At 39.9% G+C, this 26,207-nt stretch overlaps 1 protein-coding gene across 1 annotated transcript in view; it reads left to right on the top strand.

The window, feature by feature from the left end:
- EXOC4 (exocyst complex component 4) overlaps positions 1-26,207 on the top strand; it is an 816,431-nt gene that overhangs the window by 676,215 nt on the left and 114,009 nt on the right. The window contains exon 14 of the mRNA XM_068972655.1: positions 17,201-17,379. Within this exon, the coding sequence (XP_068828756.1) occupies positions 17,201-17,379 (179 nt within the window). The remainder of the gene's footprint in view (positions 1-17,200; positions 17,380-26,207) is intronic.

The raw sequence follows: 26,207 nt of genomic DNA on the forward strand, positions 1-26,207 counted from the left end.
GGTTCCCAGTCTACCATGCTCTTTCCTCCATGTCTTTGCCCATGTCCATTCCTCTTCCTGCTCATTCCAACCCTGCTTCCTGTGCCTGTCCCATTCAGCTCTCAAGATACAGCTCAAGTATGAACTCCTCCAGCATCTCTCTCCTGTAACCCTCTCCCTTTCTTCATCCCACCCTGCATCCCTCCTAGGTTAGGAGCTCACAGTCTATGGGGGACTTAAATAAGAACTTAGAGCATGGTGAGTACAGCTGCTAGAGGCAAAGATAATATATAAATATATTGTAAAAGAGACCAATAGAAAAACTAAAAATAATAACATAACTGCACTCTGAAGGGGAAATTGGTATAATCAGGGAGTTGCCAGAGGGGACATAAGTAAGCTAATTCCTTACCAATCATGTCCTCCCCTCATACATTCATAAAATGTATATATCAGTGAGTAGTGTTTTACACAGATTATATAAAAAGATGGATGTAACATTGAAAGAATTAGAAACAGAATTTTTTTTTTTTTAAGTTGTAGATGCTTCTTTCTGGGACGAAAGTCTAAGGTGAGAAGGGGTGGGACAAGGGATCACTGCTCATCATTATTGGCTATTTAACCATGAGTAATTAGTACTGAGCTTTTAAATTTTTATTGGTTTAAAATTTTTTTCCACACGTCCTCAAACCCTGTTATTATTTACTACCAGTTCACCAGTTCTCCACAGTCATTCTTTCTGTATCCCTGGGGAAAAAAAAAAAAAAAACTTAATCTGTCTATATTTTTCTGCTAATTTTATGCAAAGCTTTACTCTTCTCTGTAGTAGTTTACTTTGACCTTGAGGTTCCCCTCTCTCTGTCTTCCTCCAGACCCCCCAGCAGTTCCCTAATCCCTTCCCCAGAAAGCTACCTTCAAAACGTGACACTTAGTTGCTTAGTTCTTGAATCATTGCCGTTGCTTGACATCAACTGTTTAATGTCTCTGCTCTGAACAGATGTAAATTTTTTTTTCCAAAGGAAATTGTATGGCAATTTGAGAAATAACCAGAATCTTCAATAAGCTGAAATAGTTGATGAGGAAGTTCAATGCTATATACATTTTGACTTTTAAATCTGTCATCATGCTTGGTAGTTGAAAAACCAGAGTATATGTTCAATTAACAATAAGTAATTATTGGTTATTTTAATCTTATGTATTGATTATCTGTTTTGAAGCTTAAGAAATGTTCTTTTTTCTTTTTATTGAAGTATGAGGTACAATGTTGATTCCTGTTGTACAGCAAAGTGTACAGATGTAGTCTGCACAGATTCAGTTGTGCATACATATATATGTATTCTTTTAAAAATATTATTTTCCAAGAGATGTTCTGTGGACATCTATTGTTGCTTATAGGAATGTATAACTTACAGTGGCTCCTGGTGGAAAAACTGCACACCTCTGGAAATCACAGCACCTACAGAAAAAAATAAATAAATAAATAAACGGGTACCTTTTTGTGTCTATCCCATGTTTCTTGACAACATCCTGCAGAGAAAACAGCAAAGTAACCAGGCTTATTTGAGTGGCTTGGCTAAAGAGAGATGCATTCATGTTCCAAGCTAACAGAGCATTTCCCATGCAACTTTATTCCAAGTTGAGTCTATATTAAAACTCTGAGAGGTGCCATCAGCTTGAAAATAATGTGCTACTTCGCAATTCATTCTTTTCTCGCTCTTACCTAGTATCCATTTTCATGGAAATTTTCACTGACTTCACACACTGATATGTCAGTTTCCTCATCTACTTGGGACCAAAAACAGGGGTACAGAATGTGGAGAAAAGCCTGAGACTCAGCCATGACTTCCTGTCCTAATTCTCTCTATGTCTTTAGCCAGGTTCCCTCACTCCATCCTCATCTATAGATGCCAACTTTTAAAAAATATGATTTTATTGAAGTTTAGTTGATTGGCAATGTTGTGTCAATTTCTGCTGTACAGCAAAGTGATTCAGCTGTATATACATTCTTTTTCATATTCTTTTCCATTATGGTTTATCACAGGATATTGAACTGAATATATAGCTCCCCATGCTATACATTAGATCCTTGTTGCTTATCCATTCTATGTATAATAGTTGCATCTGCTAATGCCAAACTCCCAACCCATCCTTCCTCCAACACTCTCTTCCACTTGGCCATCATAGTTCTGTTCTCTAAGTCTTGTTTCATACACCATTTGTGTCACGCTTTAGATTCCACATATAAGTGATATTATCATATGGCATTTATCTTTCTCTTTCTGACTTACTTAATATGGTAAACTCTAGGTCCATCCAGATTGCTGCAAATGGCATTGTTTCATTCTTTTTTATGGGTGAGTAGTATTCCATTGTATATATGGACCACGTCTTCTTTATTCAGTCATCGTTAGGTAGCTTCCATGTCTTGGCTATTGTGGACAGTGTTGCAGTGAGCACTGAGGTGCATGTATTTTTTCAAATTAAGAGTTTTATCTGGATATATGCCCAGGAGTAGGATTTCTGGGTCATATTTTTAATTTTTAAAAGATTCTGGGTCTATTTTTAATTTTGGGAGGAATCTCCATACTGCTTTCTATAGTGGTTGTACCAATTTACATTCCTACCAGCAGTACAGGAGGGCTTCCATTTCTCCACACCCTCTCCAGCACTATTACTTGTAAACTTTTTATGATTCAGGTCATTTTGACATGTGTGAGGTGATACCTCATTGTAGTTTTGATTTCTGTTTCTCTAATGCCATCATTTCGTGGCAAATAGATGGGGAAACAGTGGAAACAGTGGCTGACTTTATTTTTCTGGGCTCCAAAATCACTGCAGATGGTGATTGCAGCCATGAAATTAAAAGACGCTTACGCCTTGGAAGGAAAGTTATGACCAACCTAGACAGCATATTAAAAAGCAGAGACATTACTTTGCTAACAAAGGTCCGTCTAGTCAAGGCTATGGTTTTTCCAGTGGTCATGTATGGATGTGAGAGTTGGACTATAAAGAAAGCTGAGCGCCGAAGAATTGATGCTTTTGAATTGTGCTATTGGAGAAGACTGTTGAGAGTCCCTCGGACTGCAAGGAGATCTAACCAGTCCATCTTAAAGGAGATCAGTCCTGGGTGTTCATTGAAAGGACTGATGTTGAAGCTGAAAGTCCAGTACTTTGGCCACCTGATACAAAGAGCTGACTCATTTGAAAAGACTCTGATGCTGGGAAGAATTGAGGGCTGGAGGAGAAGGGGACAACAGAGGATAAGATGGTTGGATGCCATCACCGACTCAATGGACATGGGTTTGGGTGGACTCTGGGAGCTGGTGATGGACAGGGAGGCCTGGTGTGCTGCAGTTCATGGGGTTGCAAAGAGTCAGACACAACTGAGCGATTGTATTGAACTGAATGTTTAGAGATGTTAAGCATCTTTTAATGTGCTTGTTGGCCATCTGTATATCTTTTTTGGAGAAATGTCTATTTAGGTCTTCTGCCCATTTAAAGAACTTTTTTTGTTGTTGAATTGTATGAGATATTTGTGTATTTTGGAAATCAAGCCCTTGTATAAACAACAGCCTTTGATTCTTGAGTCTATGTTCTGGTTGTGTGTATGTATGTGTGCACGTGAATGTGCACACATACTTTAACTAGCATGAGAGTTGAGTCTTCAAGAAAGTTCAGTTCCACGATAAGAGGCCATTTTTGTGTCTCTTGGTAAAGAGAAATGTTAGAGTGACTGAAACTTGGGAGAGGCAGCATGGCTTGTGGCCCTGAGTAGTAAGCCAAGAACAAAAACCAGCTCTGCTTCCCTGATGGCTGCAGCTGTGCAAAGTGAGCACATCTCCTGCCATGGGCCTCAGTTTCTTCATAAGATGATTCATAGGAGTTTGCCATCTTCAGGGGACACAGTCAAGGAACACCTTCACAGAGCCAGATTTTAACACAGCATTTTTCAAACTCTGGGTCATGGCATATTAGGGAACCATGAAATGATTCTAGGGGACTTTGAACCCACCACAGAGCCTGAGTAATCGTAGATTCCTAATAAATATCTGATAAAGAAGGCATGGCTTGATAATAAAGAAATAACCCAATTAAAAGTAAGCTCAGGGTCAGAATTGCCAATTCTCTAAAGGAGATAACACAAATGATCAATAAGCATATGAAAAGATGCTCAGTATTGTTAGCCATCAAGGAAATGCAAATCAAAACCAAAGATACTACTTCACGTCCACTAAGATAACTATACTATAAAGATTGGTAATCACAAGTATTGGCAAGGATGTGAAAAATTGGAACCATTATATACTATTGGTGAGAATATAAAATTTTGGGAAATAGTCTGGCATATTCTCAAAAGGTTAGAGTTAGTGTATGAGCTAGCAATTCCATTCCTAGTGTATACACCCTAGAGAAATGGAAACATACATCCATTTAGACGTGAATGTTTAGAGCAATATTATTCATAATAGCCAAATAATGGAAATCACCCAAATATCCATCAAGTGATGAACAGATAAAATGGGACAGATCTATGACATACCCAATGCAGTACTTTATGGTAATAAAAGAAATAGTGTGCATGCTTCAATATGGATGAACCTTGAAACCATGTTAAATAAAAGAAGCCAGTCACAAAAGATGATATGTTGTATGATTCCATTTATATGAATAGGAATTATACATGAATGTCCAAAATAGGGAGATCTATAAAGGCAGAAAGTAGATTAGTAGTGACTTTGGGCTGGGGCTGGAAATAAATGAGAAGTCTGATTTCTTTTTTGGAGGAGATAAAAATGTTCTAATTGTATGATTGATACTGTGAGTAAATTTTGTGGTATGTGGATTCTATCTCAGATGTTGTTCAGTCGTTCACTTGTGTCTGACTCTTTGTGACCCCATGGACTGTAGCATGCCAGGCTTCCCTGCCCTTCACCATCTCCTGGAGTTGCCTCAAATTCATGTCCATTGAGTCAGTGATACCATCCAACCATCTAATCCTCTGTCATCCCCTTTTCCTCCTGCCCTCAATCTTTCCCAGCATCAGGATCTTTTCCAGTGAGTCAGTTCTTTGCATCAGGTGGCCGAAGTATTGGAGCTTCAGCTTCAGCATCAGTCCTTCCAATGAATATTCAGGACTTACTTCCTTTAGGATTAACTGGTTGGATCTCCTTGCAGTCCAAGGGACTCTCAAGAGCCTTCTCCAACACCACAGTTCAAAGGCATCAATTCTTCAGCACCCGATCTTCTTTATGGTCCAACTCTCACATCCATACATGACTACTAGAAAAACCATAACTTTGACTAGATGAACCTTTGTCAGCAAAGGGATGTCTCTGCTTTTTAATATGCTGTCTAGCTCTCTCATAGTTACTCTTCCAGCATCTTTTAATTTCATGGCTACAGTCACCATCCACAGTGATTTTAGAGCCCTAGAAAATAAAGTCTGTCACTGTTTCCAGTGTTTTTCCATCTATTTGCTGTGAAGTGATGGGACTAGATGCCATGATCTTTGTTTTTTGAATGTTGAGTTTTAAAAAAAATTTATCAAAAAAAAAAAAATGCCCATGACTGAGCCCCACCTGTAACCAATTAAATAAAAATTTCTACAAGTCAAATTTGGCATCAAGTATTTTGTTTAAACTTCCCTGGTTAAGTTTTTAATGTCTAGCCAGGATGATGGCTTCTGGTTTAGACTATTTTCCAACTTCTCAGTGTTAAAGCACCATGATTCCTTAAGTCTAGTGTTTTATGTCTGTCCCAGTGAACAAGGTGATTTAAAAGCACAAGGGAATGAACTAGTGGTCACCCCCTCAACACACCTTAATAACAGTCATGATTAATTTCTTTGGCTGACATCTTTGAGTAAGCAACCCAGAAACTCCAATTTCCCTGTAACCAAAAAAATTTATATTTGTATGTGTGTGTGTACACACACACACATATATATATTTATTTGGCAAGTGTATCAAGAGTATTGCAAGTTTCTAAATCATGGACAGACAGTAAACAAAGAAAGCAAATGAAAAAAATCCCTGATTGTGATTACTGAAAGAGGAGACACTTTTCTGAAGAGGAGTAATTGCTTATTAAATATGAAAAATAGCTACTCACATGATCATCTCTGATGAAGACCATTGAAGGATAGACTTAGTGATGAGTTTTAGCAGTTTCTAGGAAGAAAAAAAATGCTATAATCGATAACTAAGCTGTTTTATGCCTTCCTGTTTTTGAGGGCTTAGCCAGGATCATTTTAGAAAGGCAGTTTTTGAAGACCTGAGTAAAGAACTCTTCAGAATGGTTACCACCTCCATTATTTTTGACACAGACAGATTAGACAGGTTTTGAAAGTGTTGAAGATTGAGCAGTTGTAAAAAGCGGGAGTGATAGATGGAGGTGTCATTGTCACATCTCATAAGAATCACTCGGTTTTATTAGGAATTTAGGTAGGTGACCTGACCTTTTTATAGCCTTCATCAGTTTAAGCTCTGACAGATAATAGTGGAGTGATCTTTACAGGTTATCTTAACATTTCTCAGTTTCTCTACCTATACAACAGAACTAATTAATCCCATGCCAAAGAATTTAATCAACTTCCAGCTGCCTTGAATATGGTCAGACATCTTACTAGGTCCAGTATAAGTCAAGGTCTTTCCTAGAAAACAGAAATCCCTTCAAGTAATCCCTCTTCATTAGAAAAGACCCTAATGCTGGGAAAGATTGAAGGCTGGAGGAGAAGGGGACGACAGAAGATGAGATGGTTGGATGGTATTGCTGACTCAATGGACGTGAGTTTGAGGAAACTCAGGGAAATGGTGAAGGACAGGGAAGCCTGGCATGTTGCAGTTCGTGGGGTTGCAAAGAGTCAGACACGACTGAGCTACTGAACAACAACAAAATTCCCTTAACTTGGACTTCCCTGGTGGTTCAGTAGTAAAGAATCTGGCTGTCAATGCAGGAGATGCAAGTTTGATCCCTGAGTCGAGAAGATCCACTGGAGAAGGCAATGGCAACCCACCCCAGTATTCTTTCCTGGGAAATCCCATGGATAGAGGAGCCTGGCAGATTACAATCCATGGTGTTGCAAAAGAGTCAGACACAACTTACCAACTAAACAATGACATTCCCGTAAATTCCTTCAAGTTGGATTTAAATGGAGGGAATTGGTTTCATAGGAGAATGAGGATCTGAGTGTCGAACAGGGGACATTAAGAGAACCCATAGAGCTGCTTCTCACAGAAGCCACTGCCTCCCTTTAGGTGGAGGGCCAAGGGGAAGAGGTTTTTACTGGAACACAGATTAGTCAAAGGAATTGGAGCATGGTAGAAGCTAGAACCAAGAAGGAGATGTGTCTGTTGCTCGAGACATCACCTGAGGCAGAGGGGAGGGAAAGAACAGAAAAGTCCTGGATTCTCCTTTGCCTTTAGCCTTCAGTTTCCCATGAGGGTCCCCTGTGGTCAGAACCTGGAACCCAGCCTGCAGCGAGTCAGTCCCTAACTCCAGATACAGAGCAAAGCAAAAGTGAGGAATGGGTCTTAGGGAAAACAAGCCTAGGGCTTTCAGGGTTCACCCCTTTTTTTATTCTGTATCTATTAAAACTTGGTATTTCTGCCTAATACAAGGTTAACAATTCTCATATAAGGGCATAACCCCCCTCTCCCCAACAAAAGTGAGTTGGCCTCAGGCATCATCGAATTCTCCTCAGAGCTAGTATCTGTGCAGTCCCCTATGTCAAGGCAGAAGTGAGTCCTTACATGTGGTGATCTCTGAGCTAGAAAAAAAAGTTAATGCCACCAGTTCCTCATGTAAAACAGTTTGTAATGAACCTCACATTCATTATGATGACTATCATTTTAAAGTTAAAACAGTAAATAGCAAATTTTGATGAGGATGTGGAGAAGTTGGAAGCCTTGTGCATTGATGGTGGGAATGTAAAATGGTGCAGCCACTCTGGAAAGCAGTACGATGGTTCCTCAAAAGAGTAAACATAGAATTACCGCAGAATCCGGCAGTTGTGTTTCTCTGCATATACCCAAAGGAATTGAAAGCAGAGATTCAAACAGATACTTGTGCACCAATGTTCATAGAAGCATTAGTCACAATAGCCAAAAGCTGGAAACAGTCCAGATGTCCATCCCCAGATGAAAGGATAAACAATATGTGGCATAGCCTTAAACAGAAATGAAGTTCTGATACATACTACAACATGAGTGAACTTTGAAATGTTATGGTGAGTGAAGTAAGCCAGACTGAAAGGGACATATATGAATCCACTTATGGAAGGTACCTGGACTAGGCAAATTCATAGAGGTAAACTGTAGCATAGTGGTTACCAGGGACTGGGGGAATGGGAAGAGAGAATGGGAAGTTCCCCTTTAACGAGTACAGAGTTTCTATTTGGGAGGATGGGAAAGTTCTGGAAACAGTGATACTGGTTGCACAACACTGTGAATGTACTTAATGCCGTTAAACTGTACACCTAGAAAAGGTTAAATGGTAAGTTTTATGTTGTTGTTTCGTTGCTCAGTCATGTCTGACTCTTTGCAACCCCATGGACTGTAGCCCCTCCAGGCAAGAGCACTGGAGTGGGTAGTCATTCCTTTTCCAGGGAATCTCCCTGGCGCAGGGATCAAACCCAGACCTCCTGCATTGCAGGCAGATTCTTTACCATCTGAGTCACCAGGAGCTATTGGTACTATGGCCCTGGAAATACTAAAAGGGGTTCCAGTGAATCCGATGTAGTGCTCTCTTGCCGTTATTGCATAGAAGCAACTCAGTTTGCCCTTGGCAGTTGAGATCAGTCAGTCCTTCCAGGGCTCAAAGTGACCCCTTTCTCCACCTGTTGGTTCAGTAGTGTGAGAAACCTGAAATAGCCAGATGGCAGTCTCTCTTTCCCATGTAATTTAGTCATTGTTGTATTTCCTGGTGGAAGCATTCCTTCCTGAGTGCCTCTAGACCAGTTTAGCCCAAAGCTGTGATAGCAGTAAGAGACCCTCCATGCATGGTTTTAATAATGAGAAGAGGGACCATTCCTACTGCTAACCCTTGGGTTTCCAGATCCATATTTGCTTGGGGGAATATAAAACAGCACTATATATTGGTCTCTAGGTCAGAGTACTCCAGCACTCCAGCCTTGTAAAAGTTGTCTCCCAACTGGACCATAGATGAATCTTGCATCAGCCATTTTCACCCAAGAAGTTTCTTGGCCAGAAACACTGTTGAATAGGATATCGTGATTGCAAATAAGAGCTTGAGTAAATCTCCTGATAATGGTCCTGCCAGAAACATTTCAGGTCAGGAAAGCAATTCCACCCTCAGTGTGGGTACAGCACCGCCCCCTCCGGGATACAAGGAGTCTGGTGATCTGCTTCTCCATCTGAGCCCAGCTGTGTCTTCCCCTCCCTGTCTTCTGGATCACAGGGGGCTTTGGGCAGTGTTTACTGTTTCTGGGAGCAGTATTCTTACAGCAGAGTCAGCAAAGGGAAGCTATGGTACTAACAGAAGACTTGGAGAGTGGAGAGGGTCTGAGCATATATGATATGTGGTCAACTATAGCCTCAATCTGCAAATCACTTTGAAACTATTTGCGCTATTTCTCTCATAAGCACCATTTAGTCTGCTGAAAGTGTACTCTTTCTTTTTTTTTCCTCCCTAAGATTTCAGGGAAAGAAAAACAGAATTATTTAATGACTAAATGGAGACAGTTTGCGGCATCTTTGGCAAACTTGTCTTAAACAAATTCTTGTCAGCTAGACCTCTTGAAAGATTATGATTGTGTGGTAAGATTAAGTCAAACAGGTTTTACACTCTCGGCAAAATTCTCTTAAATGAATTCTTGTCAGATTCAGGCCCTTTAAAGATTATAATTGTGTGGTAAAATAAAACTTAACAGGTTTAACACTCTTCCTTCAGTTTCTTAGGCTTCTGTGTGAGTGTGTTGGCCTACTGATGATAAAAGTGACTTCTCAGATAGGGTTTCAGTGACTGAAACAATGAGTGCTGGGTTCTGAGGTCTGTTCCTGGGTAGGCCAGATAATCTTTGGGCCATAACTGAACACTTCTTACTTCACCTTCTCCAGGTAATGATTTACTCTGCTGCCCATTTCACGCAAACATATGTAATCCCTTCATGAAATAATGTGCTTTCATAATAAGCAGAAGATGAAGGCTAAATAAAAATTCAGATCTAGAAAGAGGAAACACTGCTGACCCGGATGCTGGCAAGCAGTCGTCCCGACAGTGAGACCTCTGTGGTAGCCGCTGACCACCATCTTTTTTTTTTTTTACATTTTTTTAAAAATTGAAGTATAGTTGATGAACAGTGTTTCAGGTGTACAGCAGAGTGATTCAGGTATAGATATAGATGGTTCTTAGATTCTTTTCCATCATAGCTTATTTCAAGATACTGAATGTAGCTCCCTTACTATACAGTAGGTCCTTCTTTATCTGTTGTATATTCAGTAGTGTGTATCTGCTAGTCCCAAATTCCTGACTTATTCCCACCACCCTTTCCCTTTCGGTAACCAGAAGTTTATTTTCTATGTCTGTGTGTCTCTCTGTTATGTAAATAAGTTCATTTGTATTACTTTTATAAGTGATATTTTATGATGTTTTTCTTTCTGACTTACTCAGGATGATCATCTCCAGAGCCATCCATGTTGCTGCAAATGGCTTTATTTTACTTTTTTTATGGCTGAGTAAGATTCATATATAGATATACACGCCTCATCTTCTTCATCCATTCCACTGTTGGTGGACACTTAGGTTGTTAACATGTCTTGGCTATTGTAAATACAACTGCTATGAACATTGGGGTGTGTATATCTTTTCGAATACACAAATAGAGTTTTGTCTGGATATGTTCCCAGGTGTGGGATTACTAGATCATATGATACGTCTTTTTTTTTTTTTTTTAAGGAACCTGCAAACGGTTCTCCACTGTGGCTGCACCAAATTACATTCCTACCTAGTGTGGAAAGGATCCCTACTGACTGCAGGTTGAGTAAGCCTGGAGTCACGGTCCAAACCAGCCTTGAGACCAACCAAACTTGCCTCCAGTTTGGCTCAAATAACTGCAATACCCAAATACTCTAAAATGCTAAATGCTAAAATGCTTGATGCATCCGTTTGAAAGCTTTTTCTCACTTGTAGGGTTTTCAGTTTTTAATTTTTAATTATAAAGTAAATGTGTCCTTTGGAGAAAGTGTAGAAAATACAGAGACGCACAAAGCATAATCGAGTTATGCAACATTTTGATAGATACATATCCAATCTTGTTTCAGTTCATATAGATACGTAATTCTGTTCTTTTTATATATGCAATGCATGCAGTTTTATAACAGTTTTACTCAGTTGCGTATTATGGCTAAAAGTATGCAGTATCAAGCTTTTTTCTGTGGTACCAAGTATTTTCTACTATGTATTAATAATTTCTAATGATTGCATAGTTTTCCCTAGTGTGGATATGCCATAATTTATTTAATAAATTAGAGGGTTTAGGGGAAAAAAATCTATAGTTGAGCATCTAGAGCCATCCCCTTAAGGTTATTGTAACACATAAAAACTGTCCACCAAACTCTTAGACACACACGAATCCTCGAAGGTATGATTTTTCGTGTGAAATGGCTCTAGCTGTCAATCATTGATTCTCCATGTCATGGTTGTGGTGCTCTCTCCAGGTTGTTAGGGGGTGATTATGGATTCCTGTCAAATGAGATGTCTGCTATGTATTCAGCACGAGGCAGTTTGTATTTTTCTCCGTCTATTGCTTTCCCGTCGGAGGGAGTTAAGCAAATCTGTGAGCCAAAGGGGAATGGGATAGGCGTCGAGTGCTGGCAGCAGCACAGCAGACATGCCCTAAGCCCAGAGATCCCCAGATAAGCAGATTAGACTGCTACATAAATACATTTGTCTTGATTGTCACTTTCCACCCAGGGTTACACCTACATGCATAAAAATGGCTCCAAGCCTATTTTTTCAAAGCCAGTTTGCCTCCCCTGTTGCTTTTTAACCACCCAGCTCAGAGGCATTTTTTTGTGTGTTATATCTATCAAAGATGATTAAGGGACTGAGAGAGTTGATGTATAAGGACGGATTGAGAAAAGTAAATATTTACAACTTGACTGAGTGACAGCCAAGGGGAAGATATTATGACTGTCTGCTGAGCTCAAATCATGGAGGAGATATTGTTTTGCCTTCCCCAGTAACTCAATTGTAGGGATATCTAAATTCAGGGAAAGTTTTCTACAGATGACATCACTTATGCTAATTAGATAATTGTGTCAGTTGAAATTACATTTCACTGCTAGTAGCAGAAACTTGCAGTAGCAGTGGCTTAGATAAATAAGGTTTCATTTTCTCTCCTATTATAACACGAAGCCCAGAAATGTATCATCTGGGGCCGCATGGCAGTTCTATGATGTCATTGGTGCCTCTGTATCCTCCTGCCTTTGGCTCCGTTATTCCCAGGGTGGTTTGCATACTCAAGGTCACCTGCTATTTGAAGAAGAGCTATTGTGGCTTCACCCCTCATGGCTGCACTCCAGAAAGAGGGAGGCAAAAGAAATCCCTGCCAGTAAGACTGCTTGGAAGAACTTTCTCAGAAGCCCATTTCCTGATTCCAATTTACATCTCATTGACCACCACATCCACAAGAGAGGCTGGGAAAGTGAGCAGGGTTTTGGTTTGGTTTATTTTGATTTTATATTGGGTATGTTGCTTCCTGCAGCACTCTAGATCCTTTGAGAAGGTGTGGCAGCCCGGAGATCTAGTAGGCAGTTGGTGGTTTCTGTCACAGTGACTTACCTCTTCAAGATTCTGAGAAGTCTGGACTCTGAGACATGGCAACATTTGCTATAATGTTACAAGGTTCCATTTGTAAAACTAGCCGTAGCTATCTAATATATTTACTTCTGATCACTCATCTATTTAAGTTTATTCATCACAGCATATCCTGGGTTGACAGTAAATAAACCCGTCATCTCAACAGACTTCAGAATAATAAGGACTACAACATATTAGCTTTCATCCAGTTCCATGCACTGTGTTATGCATTTAACATTACCTGAATGATTTGCTTCAAAATATTCCAAGAGGGATGGAGAATAGATCTGAATAAATGAAACAATACTCACCATGTGAAAGTGAGAGTGTTAGTAACTCAGTCATGTCTGACTCTTTGCAATCCTATGGCCTGTAGCCTGCCAGGCTCCTCTGTCCATGGGATTCTTCAGGCAAGAATACTAGAGTGGGTAGCCATTCCCTTCTCCAGGGGGTCTTCCCAACCCAGGAATCCAACTGGGGTCTCCTGCATTGCTGGCAGATACTTAACCATCAGAGCCACCAGGAACCACCATGGGTTGCTAGTAATTGAAGCTGAGCAATGGCTACAGGGGAGGTGATTATATATATTCTTTGCTCTACTTTGTAACAATGGAAAATTTCCCAGTGAAGATCTTTAAATCACTTCACCAGGTTCTTACATTATTTCGTATGAGGTTGGTACTATTACCCCTAGCTAACAATGCTCAGGGCAGTTAAGCAGCATTACACAATAAGTGAGTGGCAGTTTGAGGACTCAGACCCAGGTTTGCCAGACTTAGAAACCTGTGCTGTAGCCCTTATTATTCAAAGAAAGTGTGTCTCCCAGGTAAGGAGACTGAAACTTATTAGAAATTCAGACTCTTGGGTCCCACCAAGACCTATTACATGACCCTTATGTGTCATTTGTGTGCCTACCCAAAGTTCCCATGCTCTGTCCCCAGCAGTGTTACTGCCTCCATAGCCACTGCTTACCCAACTCAATCAACGGTGACTTTTCCTTAAAAGAATGTCGCCCTCTTTTAGGGAGAGGACATAGGTACACCTATGACTGATTCGTGTTGATGTTTGGCAGAAACCAACACAATACTATAAAGCAATTACCCTTCAATTACAAATAAATTAATTTTAAAAAGTTACCCTCCTTTGAAACAAGAAGTCTTATCATGAGCCACTCTTTGGTTACATTTAATAACAATTTATTAAGCATTTAATTCAGAGCAGTTACTTCTTTCAACACTGAGCGCCCGCCTGTAGTGCTGGGCATTACATGCCTGTGTCAAGTAAGCATGGTTCTGACCATATTGTCAGCTGCTAATAATCACTGCTTGCTTGAAACTTACTTTGGTTTGTTGTTAAATAATGCTCTTGCTTCTGTTCACTTAAGGTATTGTGAGTTTTAAATGCTTTGGGGCTTATAGAAAACTCCAGGCACCTGTTCTTCTCATCATCTCTATTTACCTGTGTGTACCTTTCCCCAAAAGAAATTTTTTTTTTCCATAACATCTTCAGTCATCTTGTATCATTTCAGCCATGTTTTTGAAAGAAATATGGATTCGTTTTTATGTATCATGCAGGTGAAACTCTTAACCATATGAGCCTCCATCCTTCCTTTTGTACAGTGACTGAGTCACTTCCAATATCATTCTTCTCTAACCTCATGTAACTTGATTTTTCAACCCATCCCCTCCCCCAACAAGAAAACCACAGAAACCTTTTGAAGACACTGGACTGTATGGAAAATGCGCTTGATTGTATTTTCCAGCCAGTTAAAGGATCCCTCACTGATTTGTACTGGTTTCTCTATCCAAATAGTGAATGCCTTGATGTTTTATAGCTTCCTTGCCTCCAGTCCTTTTTAGAACAAGGAGAAGATTCTTGAGAGTCCCTTGGAAAGCAATGAGATCAAATCAGTCAATCTTAAAGGAAATCAACCCTGAATATTCATTGGAAGGACTGATGCTGACGCTGAAACTCCCGTTACTTGGACCACCTGCTGCGAAGAGCCTACTCATTGGAAAAGACCCCGATGCTGGGAAGGACTGAAGGCAGGAGGAGAAGGGGATAACAGAGGACGAGATGGTTGGATGGCATCACTGACTCAAGGGAGATGAGTTTGAGTGAGCTCTGGGAGATGTTGAAGGACAGGGAAGCTTGGCATGCTGCAGTCCATGGGGCTGCAAAGAGTTGGACACAACTGAGCAACTGAGCAACAACCACAAAATGAATTAATGAATGAGGCCTGTCTTCCATTTCAACTATAATCTGCTTTCTTAAGGAGATTGGACCCTCTTTGCTTTTGAACAGCTTAAAACATTTTCTAGCTGCCAAGTTAATATGGCCATTATAATGGCCATAGATTATAATTGCCGGGGTCCAGCCCCGGTGGATCCAGGGTGATTCGAAGGTGGTGACAGAGTCAGTGTCCTTGGAAAAATACATATTTAATTACAGATATAGAGAGAGATTAGAAACGGATACTGTAGTAGGAAGATTAGTGGAGAAAAAGAGGCTGAATAACTTGGATTACGTGGAATAGCATCCATGCTTCAGATGGGAATTCAGCCAGAAAAACGGGAGCAAGAAAGAAGCGACAAGGGGGAATCAGTCTTTCCGGAAACTGATCCAATTTCTTAATTTTTGGGTTTGCTTATATACCTTTTGTTACATATAGGGATGAATACAGAGTCACGTGGGGGTCAGCAGTCCTGACCTTTATCAAAATCAGGTGCTTCACATAAATGTATAAAAAAAAGGTCTTAGGGATATTACATCATCTTCTGGCCATGAGAGAGACCTGCTGACATTTTATGATCCTTTCTTTCTGATAACCAAAAAACTTATTTCTTCCAAGGGTGTTTTTTCTTAAACTGGGCACCACCCTCCAAATAAAGTTACATTCCTATAGGGTGAGAGTGTAGTGAGTTACAATCAAGAAAGGAATTTATTTAACCCAAGGTTAACATGATTAATCTTAAAGGTTAATACTTATTTCTCCTATATACTTAAAGGTTAATGCTTATTTCTCCTATATGCTAGTTATATTCATTATAAGGGCAGGGAATATGGAGATTTAGCAGCAAACATCAGCCCAACAAATAAAAATCCTTTCACCAATGTTCCCCTTAAGATCTATTTAGTCTTAAGATAGTGATAAAGTTACATTTTTACATAGCAAGGACACAGTGATTTATAACAAAGTACAGTGATCTATTACAAAAGAGAAAATTCATTAACTCAAAAAGTCTAGTATTGCTAACCTTAAAAACTACTATATTTCCTTTTCTATATTTCAAATACATTGATTAATATATTCCCAGGTGCCTAAGGATATGGAGGCCTGGCGGCAATCATTGACTCAACAAGAAGAAAAAGCCCTATGCTAATTAAGACTCTCAAAATACTCCAAAACTCTCTGTGCTATTTATGGTTAAGAGGTAGTAAACAATCATGTGGCAGGAGTATGGATAATCCTGTCACACAAGCTAGTCTGTCAGCAGAGAGGTTTAACCTGAGACATCCTTGTCCCACCCAGGGGAGGGAATTAGCAGCAATTATTGACACAACAGATGAAAAACCCTTCACCAATATAATTCCTAACCAACCCACTATACTAATAATTTCTAACTCCCCAAAAGAATTTGCCTTTAGTAAGTCTGAAACATCTCGTGCCTCTCAGATTGGGAGGCTGTAAACAATCACGTGTGGCCAGACGAACCTATACAGGTGGGCTAGATAACCTTCAGAGGAGTCTGTAAGCTGAAACATTCTTGTCACACCCAGGAATTTTTATTACCTTGGAGCTGCACGTTTACTCCTCCGAGAGAAACGGTTATGGGGGAGAGCCCCCCATAAAGTCAGAGGTGTAGGTGAGAGCATAAAACAGACTCTGGTTTGGGGGTTAGATGCTCGGGAACAGGGGTTTCCTGAGGCTTGATCACGCCTTTGCGTATGCCAAGCCTCCTTCCTCATGACCTTTGCCATGGGCGGAGTCCCTCACGCTGGCCCCCGGCAATAATCACCTTCAAACCGTGTATATACTTAACACCCTAAGCTATTATTCAACTTCCACAGCAGAAGAGGCAAGAGGAAAACCTACAAAGAGCAGGTGTTGAAGCCATCTTCAAGGACTGTCCCTGTATAATCAGGCCCACGCTGGTTGGAGTACAAGCATCAGGGTCTTCGTTCTTCCAATAACTTTCTCTTACAACAGGAGAAAGTATATGCATATGATAATGCCAGCATATGTATATGATAATGTTCTGACGAAACAGAATGTAGGAAAAATAGCATGCTCTAAGATAGTGATAATAACAACTATCTTTGCTAGACAAGCGTCAGAACGTCTTGCCACCTCTGTCTTTTCCAGGCTGTAAGTAAAGTGTGCTTCTGATTTGTTATGCAGGGCAGCATTTGGCAAGGAGTCAGAAGTTCTTATTGGGAACCTGGGTGATAAATTAATCCCTCCACAAGACATCCTCTGTGACGTCAGCTACCTCAAAGCCCTGGCCAACATGCACGAGAGCTTGGAATGGTTAGCAGGCCGAACAAAGTCAGCTTTCTCCAGTCTTTCTACATCCCAGAGTAAGTATTGGTGGGGTGGATCTTGTGGGGACAGCTGAGAAACTAGACTGAGTACATTCATTTGCAAGGAGAGAGTGTCTGCACGTCTCCATATGGGCACGTGTCCAAGTTGTCAGAAGATCTGTTCAGGGATTCTTCTTGTGCTGAGCCTCTGGTACTTTGTGGTTCTGTAAAACAAAGAAATCTTGACTTCTGTGTGCTGGGGCGTGGGAAGTCAAAAAAGGTCCATGTTAACATAGCTTGACATTAAACCTTAGAAACCCAGGATCATGTAAGATTGAAACACCATGTCTCAAGAACAGAAAGCAGTATATTTTGTCCTCCTTATGACTTCTCAAGGGTAGAAACTATGTCTTGGAGTTCAAAGTCATGTATTTGGTTGATATTTTCATTTTAATGATAGAAAAGAAATGAAAACTATCTAAAAAGACAATTATATTAATAGAAATGGTTAAGATCCTAGAAAACAGACAATGAGAAAAACAGTTATTCTAGATAAGAGATGGCTGAAAGATAACCTCATTATACATTTCAGGGGAATTGAGGGATAGGGTCTGAAGTGAAAATAGGAAACCTGTTTTTCTATCAAGGACCAATGATCAGTTATTTCAAAATAATTTGAAAACTTTGAGACACAATTTATTCATTAAGTGTAGCATAAATACTTTTTAAAAGCATTAGTTAAGAAGTGTTAAACAGTTAAAATAAAGGCAAAGAAAAAATGATAGTGTGGAAGGAATGAAGGAGATGGCAAATTTGAATGCATGAATGGAGGGACAGAAAACAGGATAGAAAAAAGCAAAATAACAGCAAGAACATGAAAGAAACTAAATCAGCTCTGAAGTTAATATTAGACTGAACTGTTAGAAGATTATTAAAGGAAAAACATATTATTTGGACTGTGAACTTCAAAGAAAGTTATTTTTTATCACTGTCTCTTGAAAAGTTATTATTACTTGATGAACCATGATTTCCAGACCCAAGAGGGAGAAGATGTGGATGAAATAAACTAGAGTAAATTATTTCCTGAAACATGAGTCTCACGGGCAAAGTGTAGGAGACTTTTGAATGCTCACTACTTATGATCTCCCGCAGGTTGTGTAGCTGTCCTGGGGGTCAACAGGGGGTGAGGAAGAAGGATGGAAGGGAGGGGACTTTTGATGTTAGGTATTCTGCTTTAGGAATCTCATTAAAATACTACTCTTTGATAATATTTTATTTTTATACTTTTATTATATAAAATATTGCTTTTAGCTGATAATAAAATTGTACATGTTTACTCTTAGAAATATATTCATCTACTGTGGATAGCTTGGGTGCAGTATCAGTCTGAGCAGACTCTGCCTAAGTAGATACCCTTGAGAGGCTTTCAATTTTATGACCCCTTCGGATCAGGGAACCTGTCACAGGTAGTAGTTAAAATTAGCCATTTTGTCTCCCAGACTCACCTCACTCCACCACCACCACCAACAACAAAAAGCCAGGGAGGAGCTGACTTTCCCTTTTGCTCCATGCAAAATAAACAGCTCTGAAAAGGAACCAGATGCTTCCTGCCCCAGGTTCCTTTGACTCTTGAAACGTAGGGCTGCTTGGGCTGGTGTGTGAGTGATGACTGGAAGGAGTCCTCTCGTTTGGCAGGTCATCCAAGTCTAATATTTAATAATGCAGTCTCTTACTTTGGCAGCACAGCACTCCAGATTTCTATTCTAAAAGGGTTCCACAAGGCAAAACAGGACACAGCCTCTACAGCAAGCCACTGAGTGATCCACACGGGCCAGCCTGGCTTTGACTGCTCTCAGAAAGGGAAAGACATGCTCTCAGAGTTATGCTCAACTCTGTAATTGCACCATTTCACTGTTGTGTTCATGTCACTAAGAGTCCCCAGTACAGTTGATGTCTAATTCATGCCTTCTATTATCTCTGGTTTTCTGACAAAGATCTCTCATACCACGCCCGTTAATACCTCTCGTATGCTCAATTCCATTTTATAATATAAGTTGTACCCTCTCGGTTCCTTTCAGGGTGATTATTCCACCCAGTGAGTGATTTAAGTGACTGTCAGCATTTTGACGATCAGCGCAAAACCCAAGTGAACTGTAATCACTAGTTATGTTGTCTTTGTTAAAACAAAGCATCAAGCAAGCCTGGTTTATTCTGTTAGCAGCATGCCTCGCTCACCCACACTCGCCTAGTCTTCGAATTCCCAGCAGAGATGCCCATTGCTGTTTATAATTTGAACAAAGCAGGGGGTTCTCTGATAATGGGTTACTTTGATTGTTCCATGTCAGTGTGACTTTAGAAAGGGAATCAGGGACAGCTCTTTATATTCTTTTGAAAAACGAACCACATGATTACCTCAGCAAAAGTATTGCCAAGTCTGGAGACTTGATAGCATGAAGAAAATGCCAGCCTTTTGTCTAGCACTCCCAGAGACTCAGGATGAGGGGAAGTCAAGAAAAGAAGTATAGAAGTTTATTTTTTGTCCACATCTGTTCAACTATTTTGGATGATAATACTGTGCCTTATTATAAGTAAGGTGCCTGGAGAAAGTTTGCAGAAAATTATTTTCATAGTAAAAAAAATCTCTTTAGATATTACAACAGGATTCTCCTCCACTTGAAATATTTCATGTCTCTATGAAATATTTCATGTCTTTATGAAACATTTCAAGTAGAGGAGAATGGCAGAGCATGGCTGGCCATGTGCCCAGGAAATAAGAGTTGACCCTTTTTTCAAAGTTAGTTTTTCCATCTCTTTTCGTATTTGCATCCACACCCTTCTGTTTTCCTTACACTTAGGAGAGTCTCCTTACCTCATGTAGATCCTAACTGCACCAAAGACACTGCTCCTTTTTCATCCTTCCACAGTCCTTTGTTCCTGCTCCATTTCTGCCAGTATTCTCCTGCTCAGTCTTCCTTCAACTATTCTACTTAAACTTCTTTGTGTTGAGTGCTGTTACTTCAGTCGTGTCCGACTTTTTGTGACCCCATGGACCGTAGCCCACCAGGATCCTCTGTCCGTGGGATTTCCCAGGCAAGAAGACTGGAGTGGATTGCCATTCCCTCCTCCAGGGCATCTTCCCGACCCAGGGATCAAACCCATGTTTCCTGCATCTTCTGCACTGCAGGCAGATTCTTTCCTACTGAGCCACCTGGGAAGCCTGGTGACAGTCACAGCCCAATTAAAGGACCAAAAAAATTATTTGATTTATAAAATCAGTAAATCAAAGACTTCAGATGTGGCTGAACAGACCTGTTTATGCGCCTGCCCTCTCTCTCCCCCATTCTTTAATTTTGCTGTATTCCTTTATTTCGTCTCAGGGAAGACCTTTTCATATGGTAACATTCTTGGCTACCAGCAGCCCCAAGATTATTTGATCCCAGACAAAAAGAGCATTTTTACTAAGCGCTCCTGAAGCCGTCCTAGAGAAGACTTTAATTGACCTAACTTGGCCTCCGCTCGTGGGTCTCTCAGTTTCCCCTTGTATGCGCCTTTGTTTCTAACTATCCCCCTACCCATGGCTCCGTCTCCCACTCCCACTTCTAGAACCTCTATGTTTAGGATCTGTTTTTAGCAAATATGCTTTCAGTGCAAGGAAGTTGAGCAGGACCATATTTAGTGTTGGACATTCAGGATCTAGATTTATAGATATCTCCCCTCATTGATCAGAGTTTCAACTTTGTAGTAAAGGCACAGACTATCTGTCCTCTGTAATAGCTGCTGTTTGTAAGAGTACTAAATAAAAGGTCTGAAATTAACTTTAAGAAAATTCTCAGCAAAATGTGACCTACATAGAAATTGTTAAAGTGCATTCAATTGGAACACTAATGATTTTCTTTTGTATTTTATCCCTGTGTTTTAAGGAGGTGTTGCTTTTAAAAATAGAGTACAGAGAACTTGAGGGGGGCTCCAGGGCTTATTTTCACTGCCTTGCTTCCTCGGGGGTCCCTTCTTCCCTTCTTGGATTCTGGAAAAATCTCCAGGATTAGAGAATCTGCAGCTTCCTTGATTATATATTCTGCTCTTTACGTAACCTTACCATTGAAGAGGTCATCTAGCTTTTATTAACCTCCCTTTGCTTCAGTCTAAACCTCTTTCTTCAGTCCTATGCCTCAGAAATTAAATGTTGAATATTTTTTCTACAAAATAATGTGCCTGAAAACATTTCCCTGGCCTCTACCTGCCCATCCCTGGATTTAAAGACTTTTGGCCTGAGGCTGCCAGTCTCTCAGTCCAGAACAACCAAGCTGGACTCAGGCTCCTGGCAGCATTAGGAGCCCAGATCAGTCTCTCAGATGGTGGTTTAACAGTTGGCCTTTCTGAATTCGGCTGATATTTTAAGTTCCTTCGGCCCCAGGTTTATCTTGCTCTGGCTCCCTCAACTCCCATGACTGTGGTTCTTGTTGTGCCCACGTACATGGATAATAAAAAGTCATAGCATAATCTTGTTTTTTTTTTGAGAAACCACAGGGTCAAATAAATCTCATAACTTTGTTTCCCAGAATTGGTTCATGAATTATAGTACTAGCTATGCAATTATACTGTTTTTTTGATTGTGTTAAGAAATATGTAACATCAAATACACCATCTTAACCGTTTTTAAGTTACAGATAAGTAGAGTTTTTCAGAATTCTGAAACTTTTCCGTCTCACATAACTGAAACTCTATACCCCTCAACAACACTGTTTCCCCCTCTCCCCTTACTCCTGATGTAACCACTGTCTACTTTCTATTTCTATGAGTTTGACTACTTTTTTCTAATTTTTTTTAATTCAACTTTTTTTTTTTTGCAACTGCATGACATGTAGGATCTTAGTTCACCAACCAGGGATCAAACCCACACCCCCTGCAGTAGACGCCCAGAGTCTTAACCACCAGACCATCAGGAAAGTCCCAAGGTTGACTACTTTAGATGCCCGCATATAAGTGGAGGGGGCTTCCCTGGAGGCTCAGTGGTTAAGAATCCGCCTGCCAGTGCAGGAGACGAATGTTCAACCCCTGGGTCGGGAAGATCCCCTGGAGAAGGAAACGGCAATCCACTCCAGTGTTAGTCTTCTTGCCTGGGAAATCCCATGGACAGAGAAGCCTGATGGGCTACAGTCCATGGAGTTGCAAAAGAGTGTGACATGACTTAGTGACTAAACAACAACAATAAAAGTGGAATTATACAGTGTTTGTATTTTTGTGACCAGCTCATTTCACAGTGTCCTCAAAGTGTATCCATATTATAGCACATGACCGAATTTCCTTTTTTTTTTTAATGGCTGAATAATATTCTGTTGTATGGATATACTGCATTTTCTTTATCCAGGCATCTCTCAGAGGGTATTTATATTTCATCCATCTCTTGGTTATTGTGAATATTGCCACAGTGACACAGAAGGGTGCCAATAATACTTCTTTCTTAGAATGGAACTATTACTAGGGATCTTGGAAATCATCTCGTCTAACTCAAATGTTTTGCACATAAGGAAATTAAGGCTTCAGAATGATCACTCTGCACATCTCTACCTGAACTCCAATGGAAACAAGTCCTCAAATTGCCAGTTTAACTTTCTGCCACATCATTGTCTTGACCATGACCGAGGTTAAGTACTAGAAGTGATAGCACTTCATACCGTATTCCTCCTAAACCACTAGGAAGGTCACCTTTTTTTTTTTAATGAAAGCAGTTAAATGCCTGTAGTTAGCTTGTCATCATTTCTGATCATCATTGTCTTTTATGTAACCAGACTTTCTGTGCTTTAAATATGTTGGCTATTGCATGTACCCCTTTCTGAATTTTATCTTAGTTATAATAAAATAGTTTTTCTTCCTCTTTTTAATTGTTCTATAATCATTTTCTAAGTGAGAAACTCCGCCTGTCTTGTTATTATGTTCAGTTCAGTTCAGTTGCTCAATCATGTCCGACTCTTTGTGACCTCACGGGCTGCAGCACGCCAGGCTTCCCTGTCCATCACCAACTTCCAAAGTTTGTTCAAACTCATGTCCACCAAGTCAGTGATGCCATCCAACCATCTCATCCTCTGTCATCCTCTTCTCCTCCTACCTTCAATCTTTCCCAGCATCAGGGTCTTTTCCAATGAGTTGGTTCTTCTAATCAGGTGGCCAAAGTATTGGAGTTTCAGCTTCAGTATCAATCCTTCCAATGAATATTCAGGACTGATTTCTTTTATGATGGACTGGTTGAATCTCCCTGCAGTCCGAGGGACTCTCATGAGTCTTCTCCAGTACCACAGTTCAAAAGCATCAGTTCTTTGGCGCTCAGCTTTCTTTATAGTCCATCTCTCTTGGATGAGTCCGTCTCATCCATACTTGACTACTGGAAAAACCATAGCCTTGACTAGACAAACCTTTGTTGGCAAAGTAATGTCTCTGCTTTTTATTATGCTACCTAGGTTGGTCATAGCTTTTCTTCCAAGGAGCAAGCATCTTTTAATTTTATGGCTGCAGTCACCATCTGCACTGACTTTGGAGCCCAAGAAAATAAAGTCTGTCACTGTTTCCATTGTTTCCCCTTCTATTTGCCATGAAGTGATGAGACCAAATGCCTTGATCTTAGTTTTTTGAAAGTTGAGTTTTAAGTCAGCTTTTTCACTTTCCTCTTCTTTTCATCAAGAGGCTCTTTAGTTCATCTTCACTTTCTGCCATTAGGGTGGTGTCGTCTACATGTCTGGAGGTTATTGATATTTCTCCTCGCAATCTTGATTCCAGCTCGTGCTTCATCCAGCCCAGCATTTCTCATGATGTACTCTGCATATGTTAAATAAGCAGGGTGACAATATGTAGCCTTGACGTACTCCTTTCCCAATTTGGAACCAGTCCATTATTCCATGTCCAGTTCTAACTGTTGCTTCCTGACCTGCATACAGATTTCTCAGGAGGCAGGTAAGATGGTCCCATCTCTTTAAGAATTTTCCATAGTTTATTGTGGTCCACACAGTCAAAGGCTTTAGCATAGTCAATAAAGCAGAAGTAGATATTTTTCTGGAACTCTCTTGCTTTTTAGATGATCCAATGGATGTTGTCAATTTGATCTCTGGTTCCTCTGCCTTTTCTAAATCCAGCTTGAATATCTGGAAGTTCTTGGTTCATGTACTGTTGAAGCCTGGCTTGGAGAATTTTGAGCATTGCTTTGCTAACATGTGAGATGAGTGCAATTTTGCAGTAGTTTGAACATTCTTTGGAATTGCCTTTCTTTGGGATTGGAATGAATACTGATCTTTTCCAGTCCTGTGGCCACTGCTGAGGTTTCTACATTTGCTGGCATGTTGAGTGCAACACTTTAATAGCATCATCTTTTAAGATTTGAAATAGTGTGTTACACAATATATTCTAGCTACTGTACTGCCCTATACAGCAGCCCCTAATCTTGTGTAGTTATTTATACTGAAATTAATTAGGATTAACTAAAACATATAATTCATTGGCTTAGATATACTAGCCACATTTCAGATATTCAGTGACTACTTAGTGAACATGGCAGTTACAGAACATTTCCATCATCACAGAAAGTTCTGTTAGATCATGTCATAGCTCATCACTTCGGTCACTGTTGATGAAGACCTAAAATAATGCCAGTCCATACAGCTGGCTGTCTGAAACTTACTTGAAATGTCCTCTTAGTTATATCAAGACATCGATAAATACTTCAGTTGTCCAGCCTCCAAATCTCCTGACAGAGAAGTCTGTCTTAGGCCTAGCATTTTCTAAAACGTTTCTGTTGATGTTATAGGCAAGAGAGTTTAGTGACCAAATACACTGGAGAAACAGTAAAGAATGTTAAATATAGTTCCTGCATACAGTGAAACTGTTCAAATCTTAGTATGTTAACGAGGGGTTTCCCTGGGTCCAGTAGGTAAGACATTACCTTCCAGTGCAGAGAGTGCAAGTTCAGTCCCTGGTCAGAGGCTAAGATCCTACATACTCCATGCCCAAAATCCAAAGCATAATACAGAAGCAATGTAGTAACCAATTCAATAAAGACTTTTTTAAACAGTCTAAAAAAATTCTTTAAAAAAATATGTTAATGGAGTAATTACGACAGGGCAGTGTTTCCCAGACTTCTTTATTGATGGAATTCTCTCACCCCAGAGCATCTTACAGGACTTGACTGCTCTATTTATATAATTTGTTCAGAGTCTCTTTATTTCTCCCAACATAATCAGGCACAAGACAGGACATACATTTTCCTGTTGCAGGTGTGCAGTTTCATAATATTGGCAGATCTGCACACTGTCAGATGACTTCTGTTGCAATTTGCTTATTTTGTTACTTGATTTGATTATCTTTAGAAATAGTCAGGCCAACCATTATGAAATGACTATGGCTTCCTTTTTGCTTGTGTCAAACCTGACTGCTCTCCAATCATTACACTTCCTTCATGATTCTCAAAAGATTTCAGCTACTACGGTATTGTGTTGGCCAAAAAGCTCATTAGAATTTTTCCATAAGGTGCTATAGAAAATCCCAAAGGAACTTTTTGGCCAGCCCAGTGATTCCACACTTTAATTCACTGATGAATGCTAATATATCCATTGTGGGACTTCAGAGATTTATTTTTAAGAGAAATTTTAATTTAGAATATTTTTAGATTTTACTTGCAAGGACAGTACAGATTTCCTGTGTATTTCATACCCAGTTTTCCTAATTGTTAGCATCTTAAATTTGGCACAACTGATAAACCAGTATTAATCCATTATCATTCATTAAGGTCTATATTCATCTTACCTTATTTTTTATCTAAAGGCCTTTTTCTGTTCCAGGATCTCATCTAGGGTGTCATAATACATATAATCATAATCTCTTTAGACTATGACAGTTTCCCA

The sequence above is a fragment of the Capricornis sumatraensis genome, chromosome 5 (assembly GCF_032405125.1).
Source record: "Capricornis sumatraensis isolate serow.1 chromosome 5, serow.2, whole genome shotgun sequence".
NCBI lineage: Eukaryota > Metazoa > Chordata > Mammalia > Artiodactyla > Bovidae > Capricornis > Capricornis sumatraensis.